Source organism: Saccostrea echinata, unplaced genomic scaffold, assembly GCF_033153115.1.
Source record: "Saccostrea echinata isolate AGI-Se365-2 ecotype Australia unplaced genomic scaffold, CSIRO_AGI_Sech_v1 ptg000001l, whole genome shotgun sequence".
Classification (NCBI taxonomy): domain Eukaryota; kingdom Metazoa; phylum Mollusca; class Bivalvia; order Ostreida; family Ostreidae; genus Saccostrea; species Saccostrea echinata.
Genome location: NW_026889750.1, coordinates 23465190 through 23486223, shown reverse-complemented (window position 1 = coordinate 23486223; position 21034 = coordinate 23465190). Strand labels below are relative to the sequence as shown.

General features: G+C 40.6%; 4 protein-coding genes across 4 annotated transcripts in view; all 4 read left to right on the top strand.

Moving 5' to 3' along the window:
- Window positions 1-218: 218 nt before the first annotated feature.
- On the top strand, window positions 219-8858 carry LOC133196006 (mucin-2-like; the record flags this gene model as incomplete). Its single annotated transcript, XM_061331978.1, has 3 exons — window positions 219-328; window positions 7028-7676; window positions 7710-8858. Coding segments are annotated over exons 1-3 (1908 nt in total), but the record flags the coding sequence as incomplete, so codon positions are not given.
- A 522-nt stretch (window positions 8859-9380) lies between these two features.
- On the top strand, window positions 9381-10886 carry LOC133195990 (mucin-2-like; the record flags this gene model as incomplete). The annotated part of the gene is made up of 2 exons (XM_061331977.1): window positions 9381-10001; window positions 10185-10886. Coding segments are annotated over 2 exons (1323 nt in total), but the record flags the coding sequence as incomplete, so codon positions are not given.
- A 1638-nt stretch (window positions 10887-12524) lies between these two features.
- On the top strand, window positions 12525-13694 carry LOC133195980 (salivary glue protein Sgs-3-like; the record flags this gene model as incomplete). Its single annotated transcript, XM_061331973.1, has 2 exons — window positions 12525-12893; window positions 13191-13694. Coding segments are annotated over 2 exons (873 nt in total), but the record flags the coding sequence as incomplete, so codon positions are not given.
- A 4099-nt stretch (window positions 13695-17793) lies between these two features.
- LOC133187515 (fibrillin-1-like) overlaps window positions 17794-21034 on the top strand; it is a 77849-nt gene continuing 74608 nt past the window's right edge. The window contains exon 1 of the mRNA XM_061322921.1: window positions 17794-17858. The gene's annotated coding sequence lies outside the window, so the exon portion shown is untranslated. The remainder of the gene's footprint in view (window positions 17859-21034) is intronic.

The following is a 21034-nucleotide window of genomic DNA, read 5'->3' as shown; positions in this document are numbered from 1 at the left end:
TGAAAAAAAAAAAGAGTGATGAAGACATAAAATGCTCAGTAATTGCCATGGGAAGCTAGATAAGGTGTAAGATATAGACACAAAATCCAGATTTGTGAAGTATGTAACCTTGATTGAGTTTCACATTGTTCACAAGTCGCGCATATAGAGGGTTTTATTACAAGAACACCCCCCTTTCTGCATTGTAATACTTTCAGTGCTTTTATTTTATTCAAGGAATGTCAGCGGACATGTACAACAGGGGTTTGCATCATAGTATTGGTACTATTAATTACAGGAATAAACACATCGACAAGGATATCATTCAATCAAGGGGAAAAGTTTTCAGGTGAGTGCCCCGAAATAATTGACTGATACGTACATGTACATCTCCGGAAATGAGAGAGGGCAGAATTATATTTTGTACTGAGATCTAATCAAGCAACCTAACTGCTTGCAGGCCCGTAGAACGCGGCGAGGGGGGGGAGTGCCCGTCCTCACTTTTTTTCTGAGTATATTTATTTGGAAGGTATGTCCCCCACTTTTGAAAGCGTTGCTACGGGCCTGGATTGCGTCAGACTCAGTCCCCATGAATTAAGAAGCCGTTGATAAAATTCTCAAATCCTGGTCACGGCACCACACCAATAGAGACTTGGATCTTGCATGCTAAGTAGACTGCAATACAGCAATTTACAGAAAGTCTATTTTTGCTAGGAAAAAAGAGGCTTTTGTGATAGATGAAAAATTAAACTATAAAATTTTTTGTAGACACATCTCTCGAGTTTCCTCGGGTGTTCCTATGTAGTAACTGTTCATGGTACATAAATACAACTGTGTGTGCCTCTAACAATGAAACATTTCTTAGTGAGTGTCATATGAAGGAGTTTAATTGCCTCAACAACGAAAAACTCCACGTCCTGCATGTTGGAAAATGTAAGAGAAATGATAACATATTGACAGGTATGAAAATACATGTAGTAACTTGTTTCCAAAGTCTAATTAGGTCGCCTTATTCTATTGCTATTTGTTTTCTTCCGTCATCAGTCATAAATGGTGCATGCGTAAATTTTTCCCTTTTTTCACATATTCTACAGAACCACCGGGTCAATTTCAACAAACCTTTCAAAATGTATCATTGGGTCATGGGTCCATATTTTGGTGTTGTCACAAATCTCTTTGTGTATATTTTGGAACTTGGAATACTACAAACATTGTACTGCTCAAACTTTAAATGTGTGCTATACCGATTCAAGTCAATTGTGTCTTTTGGAAACTATCTGTAGCAAAATGTGCCCTGTGCAGTTTGTTGGTTGGTCTCTCCAAGTAAAACGTTTATTTTGTAGTTTGCAGCCTCTGTTGATTTTGAAGGTTCTTTGAAAAGAAAACCTCGGCAATGATACGGTGCTTTTAGCCAAAAGTCCTTCTTTCTCCGTTGCGTTGATTTTTTGTTGTTGGATTTCTTCGATTTTCTCTGTGTTGAACTGTCTGTCTCCTTTGTAATTTTGCCAAAACGTCAATTCAGCGGTCCAATTTTGTCTGCCTCGTCAACAGCGACTGCAAGTTTAATAGCAGCTCCAATCCATCAGTACCTTTCAGTAAACTGCATCTCAGTTTTAATCCACATTCAAATCAAGACTCGTAGGACTAGGATAGGCCAATAAGGGATGTTACGTGTACAATTTTTTGAAACGTTCTTGAAAATCTTCAGAAAAAGGATGAATAAGGTTCCCCATCACTCTTTTCACTCATATAAAACTTTGCTTTAACGCTTATGATTTTCCAAAAGAAATAAAACTTACATGTATAATTAAAATGCACACAATATCAGCATGTACTGCAGGGCAAAATTTTACAGACATGTCCTTTAAAGTTGACAATTTTATTAAGGAATAGTAGTCATTTATCCAAGTTGGAGTTATCTCTCTTATCAGAAGGCCAATGAACCTTAATTATAAATATATTTAATGCTCTTGTTTGCATTGTTTGTTACTATATGTCTTCTCTGATCCGCAAATGCTCACTCAATAAATTTTCAGGTGAATCATCGACATGGAGGCATTTACTAGAAGATCGCACTGTCAAGAGAGAAGGCAAAAGCAAAATAAGAGTCAAAAGAGAGGTAATATAATTTATAAATCTTTTCAAAATAGTTCTTGGATTTTTAATCTGAATACAGATTCTTAAAACCTTCAGAGGTGTTTTTTTTTAAACAAGTTGCATTATTTCCAATCTTCAAAGAAATGTGGAGATAAATTAATAGTTTTGTCCAAATAAGAACTACATGAAATCAATTTCAAAGCCTTTCAAAGCCTTGCTTGATTATAAGTGCAGATATTCAAATTTTAATTTCTATCTGAAAATGCTTGGGTTGCAATCAGAAACATAAGAAATCTTTCAAAATTGTGCAAGATAAGCCACAGTTTTTATGCAAAATTTCCTGTAGATGAACTGCACAATAGACAGGCATTGTATTAACTACCAGGAGTAGGAGCGTCATAAAATTAATACTGCTTATGGTCCTTCAGTGATTTTCTACACATTAAACAACATTATTTCTGTTCATAGGATAAAAAAAAAACTCGCACATTTTCATCTTTGAATGACATATCAACGTTTTAATAAGCAACGATCATGCACCGCAACATCAAAATACATGTACGACGTACTTCTATCGTGAGTCTCTCTAGATATGACCATTAATTAATCATCGAATAATAACCGTTAATTCACTTGTGATGTGATAAATTGTCTCTTAAGATTTACAATACACATCTCATCCCCCCCCCCCAGTTCTCTGAAATCTTAATCGTAAATTCTATATACATGCACAATGCTAAAAAAAAAAAATGACGTGAGACCGGAGGGGGGTCTTTTTCCCGCAATCTTAAATTTACTTTGAAAAAAAAACTGGTCTAAACTTTTAAACTGGCCAGAGAGAGAGAGAGACGAACTGTGTCCACATTACCTGTTTTCATTTCATTTTTCATCCGGATGTCAAAATCAGTCAGTCACCACACAGAAAAGCGACGTTGTTCATCCGACAAGCGGATTACATGTAAGATGACACAGCCAAGTAAGGATATTTCTCTTTTGTCGCTCCGTATACAATATTGTGCTCTGGAATCAGCTGTTCACGAAACTGCACAATCATAAAGAATATGATGGATTCTATCTATAGTAATAAACTAAAGGATAGCTCGTCAAGAATAGTGTGGGACAGAGGAAGCAGGAAATGAGGCATAGACGTTGTCGACAGCGCCGGGTGACCTAGTCCGAAGTATCTGACGTTTTCCAAACTTTTTTCACGATTTTGATATTTTACGTGCCAGGAAAACGTCGGAACCGGTGCCATTTCGAAAACTGGAAATTTCACCAACGTTTTCCTGGCACGAACAATATCAAAATCGTAAAAAAAAGCCTGTAAAACATCAGCTATTTCGGACTATATTCTTATGTGTATGGTATATAATCGCAATAATTTAAGAGTATATAATCGCAAAATAATTTAAGAGACACAATTGTTTATTCGTTTTGTATTTATTCATATATTAAAGTAAGTAATGGCTGAATTATTAAGGACCTCCCTCCCTCCACCCGTGCTAAGATTACACACACCCACACACACATTATATATTATACATTACATAATATTATAATATTTAATAAAATAATATAATATTAGATATTATATATATATATATATATATATATATATATATATATATATATATATATATATATATATATATATATATATATATATATATATATATATATATAAGTTATCCGCAAGACTTTCCGACCGACCATTTAACCGTATCAAAATGCAAATTTCTTGACATTTTTTTTTTCAAGTTGTTCTATTCAAATGCATACATGTATATACAAGAAGACAAAAATACGTTAGAGGTTAGAAACATTCTGTTAATCTTGAGGAACCCCCCTCCCCCTCCCCCCACATGTATATATATGTATTTTTTATTTTTTAATTCAATAAACAAGAAAAAAATTAAGAAAACTTTAAAATATTCTTTAGGAATTTGACGTTGATAATTTTCTAGAGTAGATGTCACAAGGTCTATTCTGCATTGTAACCCTATTAGAACTAAGTCTTAACTATCACTTAATCTACAATGTTTGTATAATAACTGTACAAGATACGCATAACAATTCACAGTGCTCAACGGTGATTACAGAAGTACAGGACAGTCGGGTAATGATAGGGTGTTTAAACAGTTATTAACACTACACAAACTGACCAATTACCCCACGATCTCAATCCGGAGAGCCATTATTACGTCCAAATCAGCTTGAAGCTGAACAAGACTCGTAAATGGACTTTTGCAAGAAGCGCTGACTTTTACTTTTACACTGGGACAATATACGGCAGCTCTATTGTGAAATAAATATTTAGCTTAACAGTTAATTAAACGATAATAATTGGGCATTTCAAAGCACATATTACGTTGTCTAGGGAGGGGAAGGAGAAACACTCTATACTAACCCCCTCCCTTCCCATTTGACCAACTACTGCCAAGTTTTCATTCCGGATGTTTTTTTCTTCCTTATTTGATTCCTTCATAAAATGAGATTGAAAGGAAATACTACCCCTAACGAATAAGGTATTTTAAGTTATGTTATTCACCTCCCATCATCTCTTAAGTTGATTGGATACCAGTAAATCATGTAAGTGTCCCTAACACCATACCTATGACCACTAGTAATGTTATCTAATATAATATCAATTCCGTACCTCCGTACATAGCACATTAGTAAGCCGTCGAGTGTTAAAGTCAGTGCTTCTCGCAAAATTACAATAGGCATACGCCATATTAGTTTTCCTATCACCGATATCAGCACTGGGATATACCCTTCGGATTCCTTACCCCTGACTGCTTTCTTGCCACGGGTAACTGCGTTGAATGGACGATACATGTTTGTGCACAGGCACCTGAAGCGTGGATCGACCCCCCCCCCCCCCCCCCCGCCCACCCCAGATTATAAAGAAAAATAGAAAAAGCCTATAATTTCCCAATGAAATGAGATATCTCTGTCTACAATATCCAAATTTTTTTCTGTCCAACAGAGCAGATTGAACGTTTTTTGTAATTAAGAGAGAGACCATGTTCGGTATACTAAAAATACATACACATTCTGTAAGCACATCCCTCTTAGAACTAATTTTTTCCTACTAGTACTCGAAATCTTTGATAACTCTCGTATATATGAAAAACATTTAATAAAAGACAACAAAAAGTATGCATTTTAAAGCAAATATTTTAAAGGTAGATACAACAACTACAGAGGCACCAACAACTACCACTACAGAAGCCTTGACCACTACTACTGAAGCACCAACAACTACCACAACTACTGAAACTCCAACCACTACAACAACTACACAGGCACCAACAACTACCACTACAGAAGCCTTGACCACTACTACTGAAGCACCAACAACTACCACAACTACTGAAACTCCAACCACTACAACAACTACACAGGCACCAACAACTACCACTACAGAAGCCTTGACCACTACTACTGAAGCACCAAAAACTACCACAACTACTGAAACTCCAACCACTACAACAACCACTGAGGCACCAACAACTACCACTACAGAAGCCTTGACCACTACTACTGAAGCACCAACAACTACCACAACTACTGAAACTCCAACCACTACAACAACTACACAGGCACCAACAACTACCACTACAGAAGCCTTGACCAATACTACTGAAGCACCAACAACTACCACAACTACTGAAACTCCAACCACTACAACAACTACACAGGCACCAACAACTACCACTACAGAAGCCTTGACCACTACTACTGAAGCACCAACAACTACCACAACTACTGAAACTCCAACCACTACAACAACCACTGAGGCACAAACAACTACCACTACAGAAGCCTTGACCACTACTACTGAAGCACCAACAACTACCACAACTACTGAAACTCCAACCACTACAACAACCACTGAGGCACCAACAACTACCACTACAGAAGCCTTGACCACTACTACTGAAGCACCAACAACTACCACAACTACTGAAACTCCAACCACTACAACAACTACACAGGCACCAACAACTACCACTACAGAAGCCTTGACCACTACTACTGAAGCACCAACAACTACCACAACTACTGAAACTCCAAGCACTACAACAACTACACAGGCACCAACAACTACCACTACAGAAGCCTTGACCACTACTACTGAAGCACCAACAACTACCACAACTACTGAAACTCCAACCACTACAACAACCACTGAGGCACCAACAACTACCACTACAGAAGCCTTGACCACTACTACTGAAGCACCAACAACTACCACAACTACTGAAACTCCAACCACTACAACAACCACTGAGGCACCAACAACTACCACTACAGAAGCCTTGACCACTACTACTGAAGCACCAACAACTACCACAACTACTGAAACTCCAAGCACTACAACAACTACACAGGCACCAATAACTACCACTACAGAAGCCTTGACCACTACTACTGAAGCACCAACAACTACCACAACTACTGAAACTCCAACCACTACAACAACTACTGAGGCACCAACAACTACCACTACAGAAGCCTTGACCACTACTACTGAAGCACCAACAACTACCACAACTACTGAAACTCCAACCACTACAACAACCACTGAGGCACCAACAACTACCACTACAGAAGCCTTGACCACTACTACTGAAGCACCAACAACTACCACAACTACTGAAACTCCAACCACTACAACAACCACTGAGGCACCAACAACTACCACTACAGAAGCCTTGACCACTACTACTGAAGCACCAACAACTACCACAACTACTGAAACTCCAACCACTACAACAACCACTGAGGCACCAACAACTACCACTACAGAAGCCTTGACCACTACTACTGAAGCACCAACAACTACCACAACTACTGAAACTCCAACCACTACAACAACTACACAGGCACCAACAACTACCACTACAGAAGCCTTGACCACTACTACTGAAGCACCAACAACTACCACAACTACTGAAACTCCAACCACTACAACAACCACTGAGGCACCAACAACTACCACTACAGAAGCCTTGACCACTACTACTGAAGCACCAACAACTACCACAACTACTGAAACTCCAACCACTACAACAACTACACAGGCACCAACAACTACCACTACAGAAACCTTGACCACTACTACTGAAGCACCAACAACTACCACAACTACTGAAACTCCAACCACTACAACAACTACACAGGCACCAACAACTACCACTACAGAAGCCTTGACCACTACTACTGAAGCACCAACAACTACCACAACTACTGAAACTCCAACCACTACAACAACTACACAGGCACCAACAACTACCACTACAGAAGCCTTGACCACTACTACTGAAGCACCAACAACTACCACAACTACTGAAACTCCAACCACTGCAACAACTACACAGGCACCAACAACTACCACTACAGAAGCCTTGACCACTACTACTGAAGCACCAACAACTACCACAACTACTGAAACTCCAACCACTACAACAACTACTGAGGCACCAACAACTACCACTACAGAAGCCTTGACCACTACTACTGAAGCACCAACAACTACCACAACTACTGAAACTCCAACCACTACAACAACTACACAGGCACCAACAACTACCACTACAGAAGCCTTGACCACTACTACTGAAGCACCAACAACTACCACAACTACTGAAACTCCAACCACTACAACAACCACTGAGGCACCAACAACTACCACTACAGAAGCCTTGACCACTACTACTGAAGCACCAACAACTACCACAACTACTGAAACTCCAAGCACTACAACAACTACACAGGCACCAACAACTACCACTACAGAAGCCTTGACCACTACTACTGAAGCACCAACAACTACCACAACTACTGAAACTCCAACCACTACAACAACCACTGAGGCACCAACAACTACCACTACAGAAGCCTTGACCACTACTACTGAAGCACCAACAACTACCACAACTACTGAAACTCCAACCACTACAACAACCACTGAGGCACCAACAACTACCACTACAGAAGCCTTGACCACTACTACTGAAGCACCAACAACTACCACAACTACTGAAACTCCAACCACTACAACAACTACACAGGCACCAACAACTACCACTACAGAAGCCTTGACCACTACTGCTGAAGCACCAACAACTACCACAACTACTGAAACTCCAACCACTACAACAACTACACAGGCACCAACAACTACCACTACAGAAGCCTTGACCACTACTACTGAAGCACCAACAACTACCACAACTACTGAAACTCCAACCACTACAACAACTACACAGGCACCAACAACTACCACTACAGAAGCCTTGACCACTACTACTGAAGCACCAACAACTACCACAACTACTGAAACTCCAACCACTACAACAACCACTGAGGAACCAACAACTACCACTACAGAAGCCTTGACCACTACTGCTGAAGCACCAACAACTACCACAACTACTGAAACTCCAACCACTACAACAACTACACAGGCACCAACAACTACCACTACAGAAGCCTTGACCACTACTACTGAAGCACCAACAACTACCACAACTACTGAAACTCCAACCACTACAACAACCACTGAGGCACCAACAACTACCACTACAGAAGCCTTGACCACTACTACTGAAGCACCAACAACTACCACAACTACTGAAACTCCAACCACTACAACAACCACTGAGGAACCAACAACTACCACTACAGAAGCCTTGACCACTACTGCTGAAGCACCAACAACTACCACAACTACTGAAACTCCAACCACTACAACAACTACACAGGCACCAACAACTACCACTACAGAAGCCTTGACCACTACTACTGAAGCACCAACAACTACCACAACTACTGAAACTCCAACCACTACAACAACCACTGAGGCACCAACAACTACCACTACAGAAGCCTTGACCACTACTACTGAAGCACCAACAACTACCACAACTACTGAAACTCCAACCACTACAACAACCACTGAGGCACCAACAACTACCACTACAGAAGCCTGGACCACTACTACTGAAGCACCAACAACTACCACAACTACTGAAACTCCAACCACTACAACAACTACACAGGCACCAACAACTACCACTACAGAAGCCTTGACCACTACTACTGAAGCACCAACAACTACCACAACTACTGAAACTCCAACCACTACAACAACCACTGAGGCACCAACAACTACCACTACAGAAGCCTTGACCACTACTACTGAAGCACCAACAACTACCACAACTACTGAAACTCCAACCACTACAACAACTACACAGGCACCAACAACTACCACTACAGAAGCCTTGACCACTACTACTGAAGCACCAACAACTACCACAACTACTGAAACTCCAACCACTACAACAACTACTGAGGCACCAACAACTACCACTACAGAAGCCTTGACCACTACTACTGAAGCACCAACAACTACCACAACTACTGAAACTCCAACCACTACAACAACCACTGAGGCACCAACAACTACCACTACAGAAGCCTGGACCACTACTACTGAAGCACCAACAACTACCACAACTACTGAAACTCCAACCACTACAACAACCACTGAGGCACCAACAACTACCACTACAGAAGCCTTGACCACTACTACTGAAGCACCAACAACTACCACAACTACTGAAACTCCAACCACTACAACAACCACTGAGGCACCAACAACTACCACTACAGAAGCCTTGACCACTACTACTGAAGCACCAACAACTACCACAACTACTGAAACTCCAACCACTACAACAACTACACAGGCACCAACAACTACCACTACAGAAGCCTTGACCACTACTACTGAAGCACCAACAACTACCACAACTACTGAAACTCCAACCACTACAACAACCACTGAGGCACCAACAACTACCACTACAGAAGCCTTGACCACTACTACTGAAGCACCAACAACTACCACAACTACTGAAACTCCAACCACTACAACAACCACTGAGGCACCAACAACTACCACTACAGAAGCCTGGACCACTACTACTGAAGCACCAACAACTACCACAACTACTGAAACTCCAACCACTACAACAACTACACAGGCACCAACAACTACCACTACAGAAGCCTTGACCACTACTACTGAAGCACCAACAACTACCACAACTACTGAAACTCCAACCACTACAACAACCACTGAGGCACCAACAACTACCACTACAGAAGCCTTGACCACTACTACTGAAGCACCAACAACTACCACAACTACTGAAACTCCAAGCACTACAACAACTACACAGGCACCAACAACTACCACTACAGAAGCCTTGACCACTACTACTGAAGCACCAACAACTACCACAACTACTGAAACTCCAACCACTACAACAACTACTGAGGCACCAACAACTACCACTACAGAAGCCTTGACCACTACTACTGAAGCACCAACAACTACCACAACTACTGAAACTCCAACCACTACAACAACCACTGAGGCACCAACAACTACCACTACAGAAGCCTTGACCACTACTACTGAAGCACCAACAACTACCACAACTACTGAAACTCCAACCACTACAACAACCACTGAGGCACCAACAACTACCACTACAGAAGCCTTGACCACTACTACTGAAGCACCAACAACTACCACAACTACTGAAACTCCAACCACTACAACAACTACACAGGCACCAACAACTACCACTACAGAAGCCTTGACCACTACTACTGAAGCACCAACAACTACCACAACTACTGAAACTCCAACCACTACAACAACCACTGAGGCACCAACAACTACCACTACAGAAGCCTTGACCACTACTACTGAAGCACCAACAACTACCACAACTACTGAAACTCCAACCACTACAACAACTACACAGGCACCAACAACTACCACTACAGAAGCCTTGACCACTACTACTGAAGCACCAACAACTACCACAACTACTGAAACTCCAACCACTACAACAACTACACAGGCACCAACAACTACCACTACAGAAGCCTTGACCACTACTACTGAAGCACCAACAACTACCACAACTACTGAAACTCCAACCACTACAACAACTACACAGGCACCAACAACTACCACTACAGAAGCCTTGACCACTACTACTGAAGCACCAACAACTACCACAACTACTGAAACTCCAACCACTACAACAACTACACAGGCACCAACAACTACCACTACAGAAGCCTTGACCACTACTACTGAAGCACCAACAACTACCACAACTACTGAAACTCCAACCACTACAACAACTACAGAGGCACCAACAACTACCACTACAGAAGCCTTGACCACTACTACTGAAGCACCAACAACTACCACAACTACTGAAACTCCAACCACTACAACAACTACACAGGCACCAACAACTACCACTACAGAAGCCTTGACCACTACTACTGAAGCACCAACAACTACCACAACTACTGAAACTCCAACCACTACAACAACTACACAGGCACCAACAACTACCACTACAGAAGCCTTGACCACTACTACTGAAGCACCAACAACTACCACAACTACTGAAACTCCAACCACTACAACAACTACACAGGCACCAACAACTACCACTACAGAAGCCTTGACCACTACTACTGAAGCACCAACAACTACCACAACTACTGAAACTCCAACCACTACAACAACTACACAGGCACCAACAACTACCACTACAGAAGCCTTGACCACTACTACTGAAGCACCAACAACTACCACAACTACTGAAACTCCAACCACTACAACAACTACACAGGCACCAACAACTACCACTACAGAAGCCTTGACCACTACTACTGAAGCACCAACAACTACCACAACTACTGAAACTCCAACCACTACAACAACTACACAGGCACCAACAACTACCACTACAGAAGCCTTGACCACTACTACTGAAGCACCAACAACTACCACAACTACTGAAACTCCAACCACTACAACAACTACACAGGCACCAACAACTACCACTACAGAAGCCTTGACCACTACTACTGAAGCACCAACAACTACCACAACTACTGAAACTCCAACCACTACAACAACTACACAGGCACCAACAACTACCACTACAGAAGCCTTGACCACTACTACTGAAGCACCAACAACTACCACAACTACTGAAACTCCAACCACTACAACAACTACACAGGCACCAACAACTACCACTACAGAAGCCTTGACCACTACTACTGAAGCACCAACAACTACCACAACTACTGAAACTCCAACCACTACAACAACTACACAGGCACCAACAACTACCACTACAGAAGCCTTGACCACTACTACTGAAGCACCAACAACTACCACAACTACTGAAACTCCAACCACTACAACAACTACACAGGCACCAACAACTACCACTACAGAAGCCTTGACCACTACTACTGAAGCACCAACAACTACCACAACTACTGAAACTCCAACCACTACAACAACTACACAGGCACCAACAACTACCACTACAGAAGCCTTGACCACTACTACTGAAGCACCAACAACTACCACAACTACTGAAACTCCAACCACTACAACAACTACACAGGCACCAACAACTACCACTACAGAAGCCTTGACCACTACTACTGAAGCACCAACAACTACCACAACTACTGAAACTCCAACCACTACAACAACTACACAGGCACCAACAACTACCACTACAGAAGCCTTGACCACTACTACTGAAGCACCAACAACTACCACAACTACTGAAACTCCAACCACTACAACAACTACACAGGCACCAACAACTACCACTACAGAAGCCTTGACCACTACTACTGAAGCACCAACAACTACCACAACTACTGAAACTCCAACCACTACAACAACTACACAGGCACCAACAACTACCACTACAGAAGCCTTGACCACTACTACTGAAGCACCAACAACTACCACAACTACTGAAACTCCAACCACTACAACAACTACACAGGCACCAACAACTACCACTACAGAAGCCTTGACCACTACTACTGAAGCACCAACAACTACCACAACTACTGAAACTCCAACCACTACAACAACTACACAGGCACCAACAACTACCACTACAGAAGCCTTGACCACTACTACTGAAGCACCAACAACTACCACAACTACTGAAACTCCAACCACTACAACAACTACACAGGCACCAACAACTACCACTACAGAAGCCTTGACCACTACTACTGAAGCACCAACAACTACCACAACTACTGAAACTCCAACCACTACAACAACTACACAGGCACCAACAACTACCACTACAGAAGCCTTGACCACTACTACTGAAGCACCAACAACTACCACAACTACTGAAACTCCAACCACTACAACAACTACACAGGCACCAACAACTACCACTACAGAAGCCTTGACCACTACTACTGAAGCACCAACAACTACCACAACTACTGAAACTCCAACCACTACAACAACTACACAGGCACCAACAACTACCACTACAGAAGCCTTGACCACTACTACTGAAGCACCAACAACTACCACAACTACTGAAACTCCAACCACTACAACAACTACACAGGCACCAACAACTACCACTACAGAAGCCTTGACCACTACTACTGAAGCACCAACAACTACCACAACTACTGAAACTCCAACCACTACAACAACTACACTGAGGCACCAACAACTACCACTACAGAAGCCTTGACCACTACTTGAAGCACCAACAACTACCACAACTACTGAAACTCCAACCACTACAACAACTACACAGGCACCAACAACTACCACTACAGAAGCCTTGACCACTACTACTGAAGCACCAACAACTACCACAACTACTGAAACTCCAACCACTACAACAACTACACAGGCACCAACAACTACCACTACAGAAGCCTTGACCACTACTACTGAAGCACCAACAACTACCACAACTACTGAAACTCCAACCACTACAACAACTACACAGGCACCAACAACTACCACTACAGAAGCCTTGACCACTACTACTGAAGCACCAACAACTACCACAACTACTGAAACTCCAACCACTACAACAACTACACAGGCACCAACAACTACCACTACAGAAGCCTTGACCACTACTACTGAAGCACCAACAACTACCACAACTACTGAAACTCCAACCACTACAACAACTACACAGGCACCAACAACTACCACTACAGAAGCCTTGACCACTACTACTGAAGCACCAACAACTACCACAACTACTGAAACTCCAACCACTACAACAACTACACAGGCACCAACAACTACCACTACAGAAGCCTTGACCACTACTACTGAAGCACCAACAACTACCACAACTACTGAAACTCCAACCACTACAACAACTACACAGGCACCAACAACTACCACTACAGAAGCCTTGACCACTACTACTGAAGCACCAACAACTACCACAACTACTGAAACTCCAACCACTACAACAACCACTGAGGCACCAACAACTACCACTACAGAAGCCTTGACCACTACTACTGAAGCACCAACAACTACCACAACTACTGAAACTCCAACCACTACAACAACCACACAGGCACCAACAACTACCACTACAGAAGCCTTGACCACTACTACTGAAGCACCAACAACTACCACAACTACTGAAACTCCAACCACTGCAACAACTACACAGGCACCAACAACTACCACTACAGAAGCCTTGACCACTACTACTGAAGCACCAACAACTACCACAACTACTGAAACTCCAACCACTACAACAACCACTGAGGCACCAACAACTACCACTACAGAAGCCTTGACCACTACTACTGAAGCACCAACAACTACCACAACTACTGAAACTCCAACCACTACAACAACCACTGAGGCACCAACAACTACCACTACAGAAGCCTTGACCACTACTACTGAAGCACCAACAACTACCACAACTACTGAAACTCCAACCACTACAACAACCACTGAGGCACCAACAACTACCACTACAGCAGCCTTGACCACTTCTACTGAAGCACCAACAACTACCACAACTACTGAAACTCCAACCACTACAACAACCACTGAGGCACCAACAACTACCACTACAGCAGCCTTGACCACTACTACTGAAGCACCAACAACTACCACAACTACTGAAACTCCAAGCACTACAACAACTACACAGGCACCAACAACTACCACTACAGAAGCCTTGACCACTACTACTGAAGCACCAACAACTACCACAACTACTGAAACTCCAACCACTGCAACAACTACACAGGCACCAACAACTACCACTACAGAAGCCTTGACCACTACTACTGAAGCACCAACAACTACCACAACTACTGAAACTCCAACCACTACAACAACCACTGAGGCACCAACAACTACCACTACAGAAGCCTTGACCACTACTACTGAAGCACCAACAACTACCACAACTACTGAAACTCCAACCACTACAACAACCACTGAGGCACCAACAACTACCACTACAGAAGCCTTGACCACTACTACTGAAGCACCAACAACTACCACAACTACTGAAACTCCAACCACAACAACAACTACACAGGCACCAACAACTACCACTACAGAAGCCTTGACCACTACTACTGAAGCACCAACAACTACCACAACTACTGAAACTCCAACCACTACAACAACTACACAGGCACCAACAACTACCACTACAGAAGCCTTGACCACTACTACTGAAGCACCAACAACTACCACAACTACTGAAACTCCAACCACTACAACAACTACACAGGCACCAACAACTACCACTACAGAAGCCTTGACCACTACTACTGAAGCACCAACAACTACCACAACTACTGAAACTCCAACCACTACAACAACCACTGAGGCACCAACAACTACCACTACAGAAGCCTTGACCACTACTACTGAAGCACCAACAACTACCACAACTACTGAAACTCCAACCACTACAACAACCACTGAGGCACCAACAACTACCACTACAGAAGCCTTGACCACTACTACTGAAGCACCAACAACTACCACAACTACTGAAACTCCAACCACTACAACAACTACACAGGCACCAACAACTACCACTACAGAAGCCTTGACCACTACTACTGAAGCACCAACAACTACCACAACTACTGAAACTCCAACCACTACAACAACTACACAGGCACCAACAACTACCACTACAGAAGCCTTGACCACTACTACTGAAGCACCAATAACTACCACAACTACTGAAAAACCAACCACTACAACAACCACTGAGGCACCAACAACTACCACTACAGAAGCCTTGACCACTACTACTGAAGCACCAATAACTACCACAACTACTGAAACTCCAACCACTACAACAACCACTGAGGCACCAACAACTACCACTACAGAAGCCTTGACCACTACTACTGAAGCACCAACTACTACCACAACTACTGAAACTCCAACCACTACAACAACTACACAGGCACCAACAACTACCACTACAGAAGCCTTGACCACTACTACTGAAGCACCAACAACTACCACAACTACGGAAACTCCAACCACTACAACAACTACACAGGCACCAACAACTACCACTACAGAAGCCTTGACCACTACTACTGAAGCACCAACAACTACCACAACTACGGAAACTCCAACCACTACAACAACTACACAGGCACCAACAACTACCACTACAGAAGCCTTGACCACTACTACTGAAGCACCAACAACTACCACAACTACGGAAACTCCAACCACTACAACAACCACTGAGGCACCAACAACTACCACTACAGAAGCCTTGACCACTACTACTGAAGCACCAATAACTACCACAACTACTGAAGCTCCAACCACTACAACAACCACTGAGGCACCAACAACTACCACTACAGAAGCCTTGACCACTACTACTGAAGCACCAACAACTACCACAACTACTGAAACTCCAACCACTACAACAACCACTGAGGCACCAACAACTACCACTACAGAAGCCTTGACCACTACTACTGAAGCACCAACAACTACCACAACTACTGAAACTCCAACCACTACAACAACCACTGAGGCACCAACAACTACCACTACAGCAGCCTTGACCACTTCTACTGAAGCACCAACAACTACCACAACTACTGAAACTCCAACCACTACAACAACTACACAGGCACCAACAACTACCACTACAGAAGCCTTGACCACTACTACTGAAGCACCAACAACTACCACAACTACTGAAACTCCAACCACTACAACAACCACTGAGGCACCAACAACTACCACTACAGAAGCCTTGACCACTACTACTGAAGCACCAACAACTACCACAACTACTGAAACTCCAACCACTACAACAACTACACAGGCACCAACAACTACCACTACAGAAGTCTTGACTACTTCTACTGAAACATCAACATCTAGTGAAATGTTAATTTCTACAACTAGTGCAAGTCCAATGATTTTAGGTATGTTTGTAGCATCAAATATTTTTCCAATTACTTTTACATTTAACAAAAAAGCTCACTTACCATTCTGAATATCTTTTTTTAATTAATGATCCCCATTCTGTTTTTTTTTCTTTGTCAGTGTAAAAAATATATTCAGAAGACTTATTCTGACTTTACTGAATAATATTTTTAAGAATTATGTTTAATATGTGTGATATTTCATCCATTTCAAGTTGGTGGTTCTAATGTTTGCTTTTCAAACTATGACTGTACTATCCTTTTAAGATTTTCTGCAACATGGAGAAAATTTTGGTGATGTCCGAGGTTCCTATGGAGATGATTTGTTGTTGGCTAAGCTAGAAAATCCAGTGGGGTTTACATGTGGATCTTCATTGACTCATAAAATTTATGTAAGTTGCAGAAAATTAGTACAGGTGTTTATCAAAATTTACAGAAAATATTATACAGTTTATTAATCTTTATTTTTGTTTCTACTTCTCATAATACAGGGGAGAAAGAGAGCTCTTTCGGGATTAAATGTATGCTATTCTTAAATATTTTTTGAAAGTGTAAATAACACAGAAGACAGATGCAATGTTTGTTTAATTAATTTCTTCTGACTGGAGACATTCTGTTAAATTATTGAAAATTGTGTGACACTCATTTATCTCATACAAATGAGTGATTCCTGGGGAACTGGAATTGTACTCTAAAACTAATGTCTTATTGATGTGCACGGTGCATGCTGACGTAACCTCCCTAGGAAAAAAGTATTTATTTGGAAATATATCTCAAATGTTGAATATTTTGACTCTACTTGTATTATCCTAATTCTGCAGAGCTTAATTGACCCTTGTGGTACAGGTTCCTGTGCCCTTTCACTTGGGAATTTTAAACCGAACAAGTGGCAAAATTTGAAATATTGATGACTTCTGTTATGTTAAAGTGTTGATTAATGTTCATCCCTCTGCTCATTCATATACAATTTGTCCCTAATGCTTATCCAAAAGAAATCTAATTTATAAATAAAATGCACTCAATTTCAGCATATTTTGTTGGGCAAACTTTGACAGGAACTTCCTGTTAACTTGACAATTTTATAAAGGAATAATAGTCATTTAACCCATTGTGAGTTATCTCTCTTTTTAGAGTATTGATGAACCTTACATAAAGTTAGATTGTAGACATTCCCTATTTACATCTTTATGAATTGTAATCTCAAAACACTGGCAGATTTAGAGGGGGGCCCAGGGGGCCTGGGCCCCCCTTTTGTGTCCAAAATATACATAAGATTTAATAAATCAATTTTTTTTTGTGTGGCCGTGGGCCCCTACCCCGACCCCAAACTAGTTGCCCCCTCCCCCCCTTTTCAAGATTCCTGGATCCGCCACTGCAAAATATGTTAATTTTAGGGATGTCAACGAATATTCGATTATTCGAATATTCATTCGATGAGTTGATATTCGAATAAGAATTTACGATTCGAATATTCGTTTTTTCCAGATTTCACAAAAAAGAGATAACTATGATTAATTTCGAGGACAACAGAATGAAACCCTTCTTTGTACATCTAAAAGATGTGAAGAGTTTACTTGACAAAATAAATTCATTGATCATTTAATTAATTGTCTGTAATACCGTAAAGGGATCAATTTCAGAATTAATTGCGTTAATCACTTAAATTGATTATCTCGGTTGTACATATTCCATATTCTAAAAATCATTTTCGGGAAAATAGTTAATTACCTATGAAAATTGTCCTTGGAAGTGTTTGTTTGCGTTTTGAAAATATTGAATCAAGGATTATGATTACAACTCTTATTGGGTAGATAATTGTAACTAATAACATACATTTAAATCTGAACAGTATACGACAATCTTTGCCCTTGATAAGACAATCAGTTCATCATTTAGAGCTTCAAGATATAATTTGTAGAATTATATTTGGGATGTTTACATGTACATTCAAATCAATATACTTATTTAAAACATCGACAAATAGCAAATGTAAAATTCCTTACTGTATACCTACAAAATTCTACACCCAGTTTTTCTTCCAAATCTGTCATGAGGGTAAGATGATGCATATATGAAATTAACCAAATCCTATCGAATATTCGAATATAATCGAATACTTTCATTGAATATTCGAATATGAATTACTGACAAAATTGACATCCCTAGTTAATTTTATATGAAAATTGCAAAAATTTTGGGAAAAAAAGAGCCAATTTTCAATTGGGACAGTTTCCTTTTACTGGCCCTGGATACAATGGATATTAAGCCCTAATTCTTCTCAAATAGCTTTTATATATAAAGAATTTGTAAATTTTGGTTGTCAAATTAAGTAAAGTGCCCCGCTACAGCATGATACGCCCGTCAAATATTGTTCAATTGTCATAAACAGTTTAGAGTGCAAGAAAATCATGTCAACCTAGATACAAGGAATTCAATGATTTTTCCATTCCTTATAATATTTGTTTATACATCTCCTGTGGTGTAGGCATTAATTATAACAAATGTTACATTATAGATCCTCAACTGTTTGTGTTAGAGCTTGAAAAATGCCCATCTGCAGCCCCCCCCCCCCCCCCCCAGCTAAAAAATTAAATAAAAATATCATTAAACAATATCAATTTAGTCTTAACAACTTAATCTATATCAAATTAATATTAAAAATAAAAGGCTGGCCATCAAATGACATATGCTATAAACTTACAAGCAGTTCTTCTGTCTAATTCCCAAAGGAAACAGATAAGAGCTGCTTGATCAGAGATCATCTAACAGAAATGATTGAGACAGCTAGCCTTCCTACACTGAACTCATTAATTAATCTTTAACTGGATGCATGTCCACTCATTACTCCCAACGGATGAATGGATCTATACATACTATCTGCTTTGTAGTGCCATAAAAATGCACATTTATGTCATTCTGAAATTAAATTTGAAAACAAAGATTTTTTTAATTTGTTACAAAGATTTATAAAAAGAAAAAAATGTGTAATCTTGATGCAACATTTTTAATAAGGTTCCTGCATTACTCTTAGATTTGTAGGGACTATCTACCATAATTAAAACATTTTTTTTAAATACTTGATTTTTTTAGATTTAATGTCAGACTGGTTTTAAGCTGCAATTCATTCCAATATCACACCCCCGCCCCCCAAGTATAATTAGTTTTAATTATATTATACAATATCAAATTAGTTTATTAAACAATATCAAATTAATTTATTATACAATATCAAATAAGTTTTAATTACTTTTCACCAAATTCATTTTAAAAGTTAGGCTAGCCAACTATTTAATCCAACACGGCTGATTCTTTTTGCCCAGTTCCCAAGAGATATAGATAACACCTGCTTGATCAGAGATGCTCTACCAGTTAGCTCCTCACACTAAACTCATTAATTTCTCTCTAATTTGACGTGCACTCTTCTGTTATCAAATTCTCCTTGACCAGTGCTTGATAATTACACCCCTGGGAGAGGTGGAATTTCTCTTGTAACATTACATTTGTTATAGATTGCTGTAAAGTATACAATGAAAAAAAATAAGTATTTTCTTGATTTAACATTTTTTTT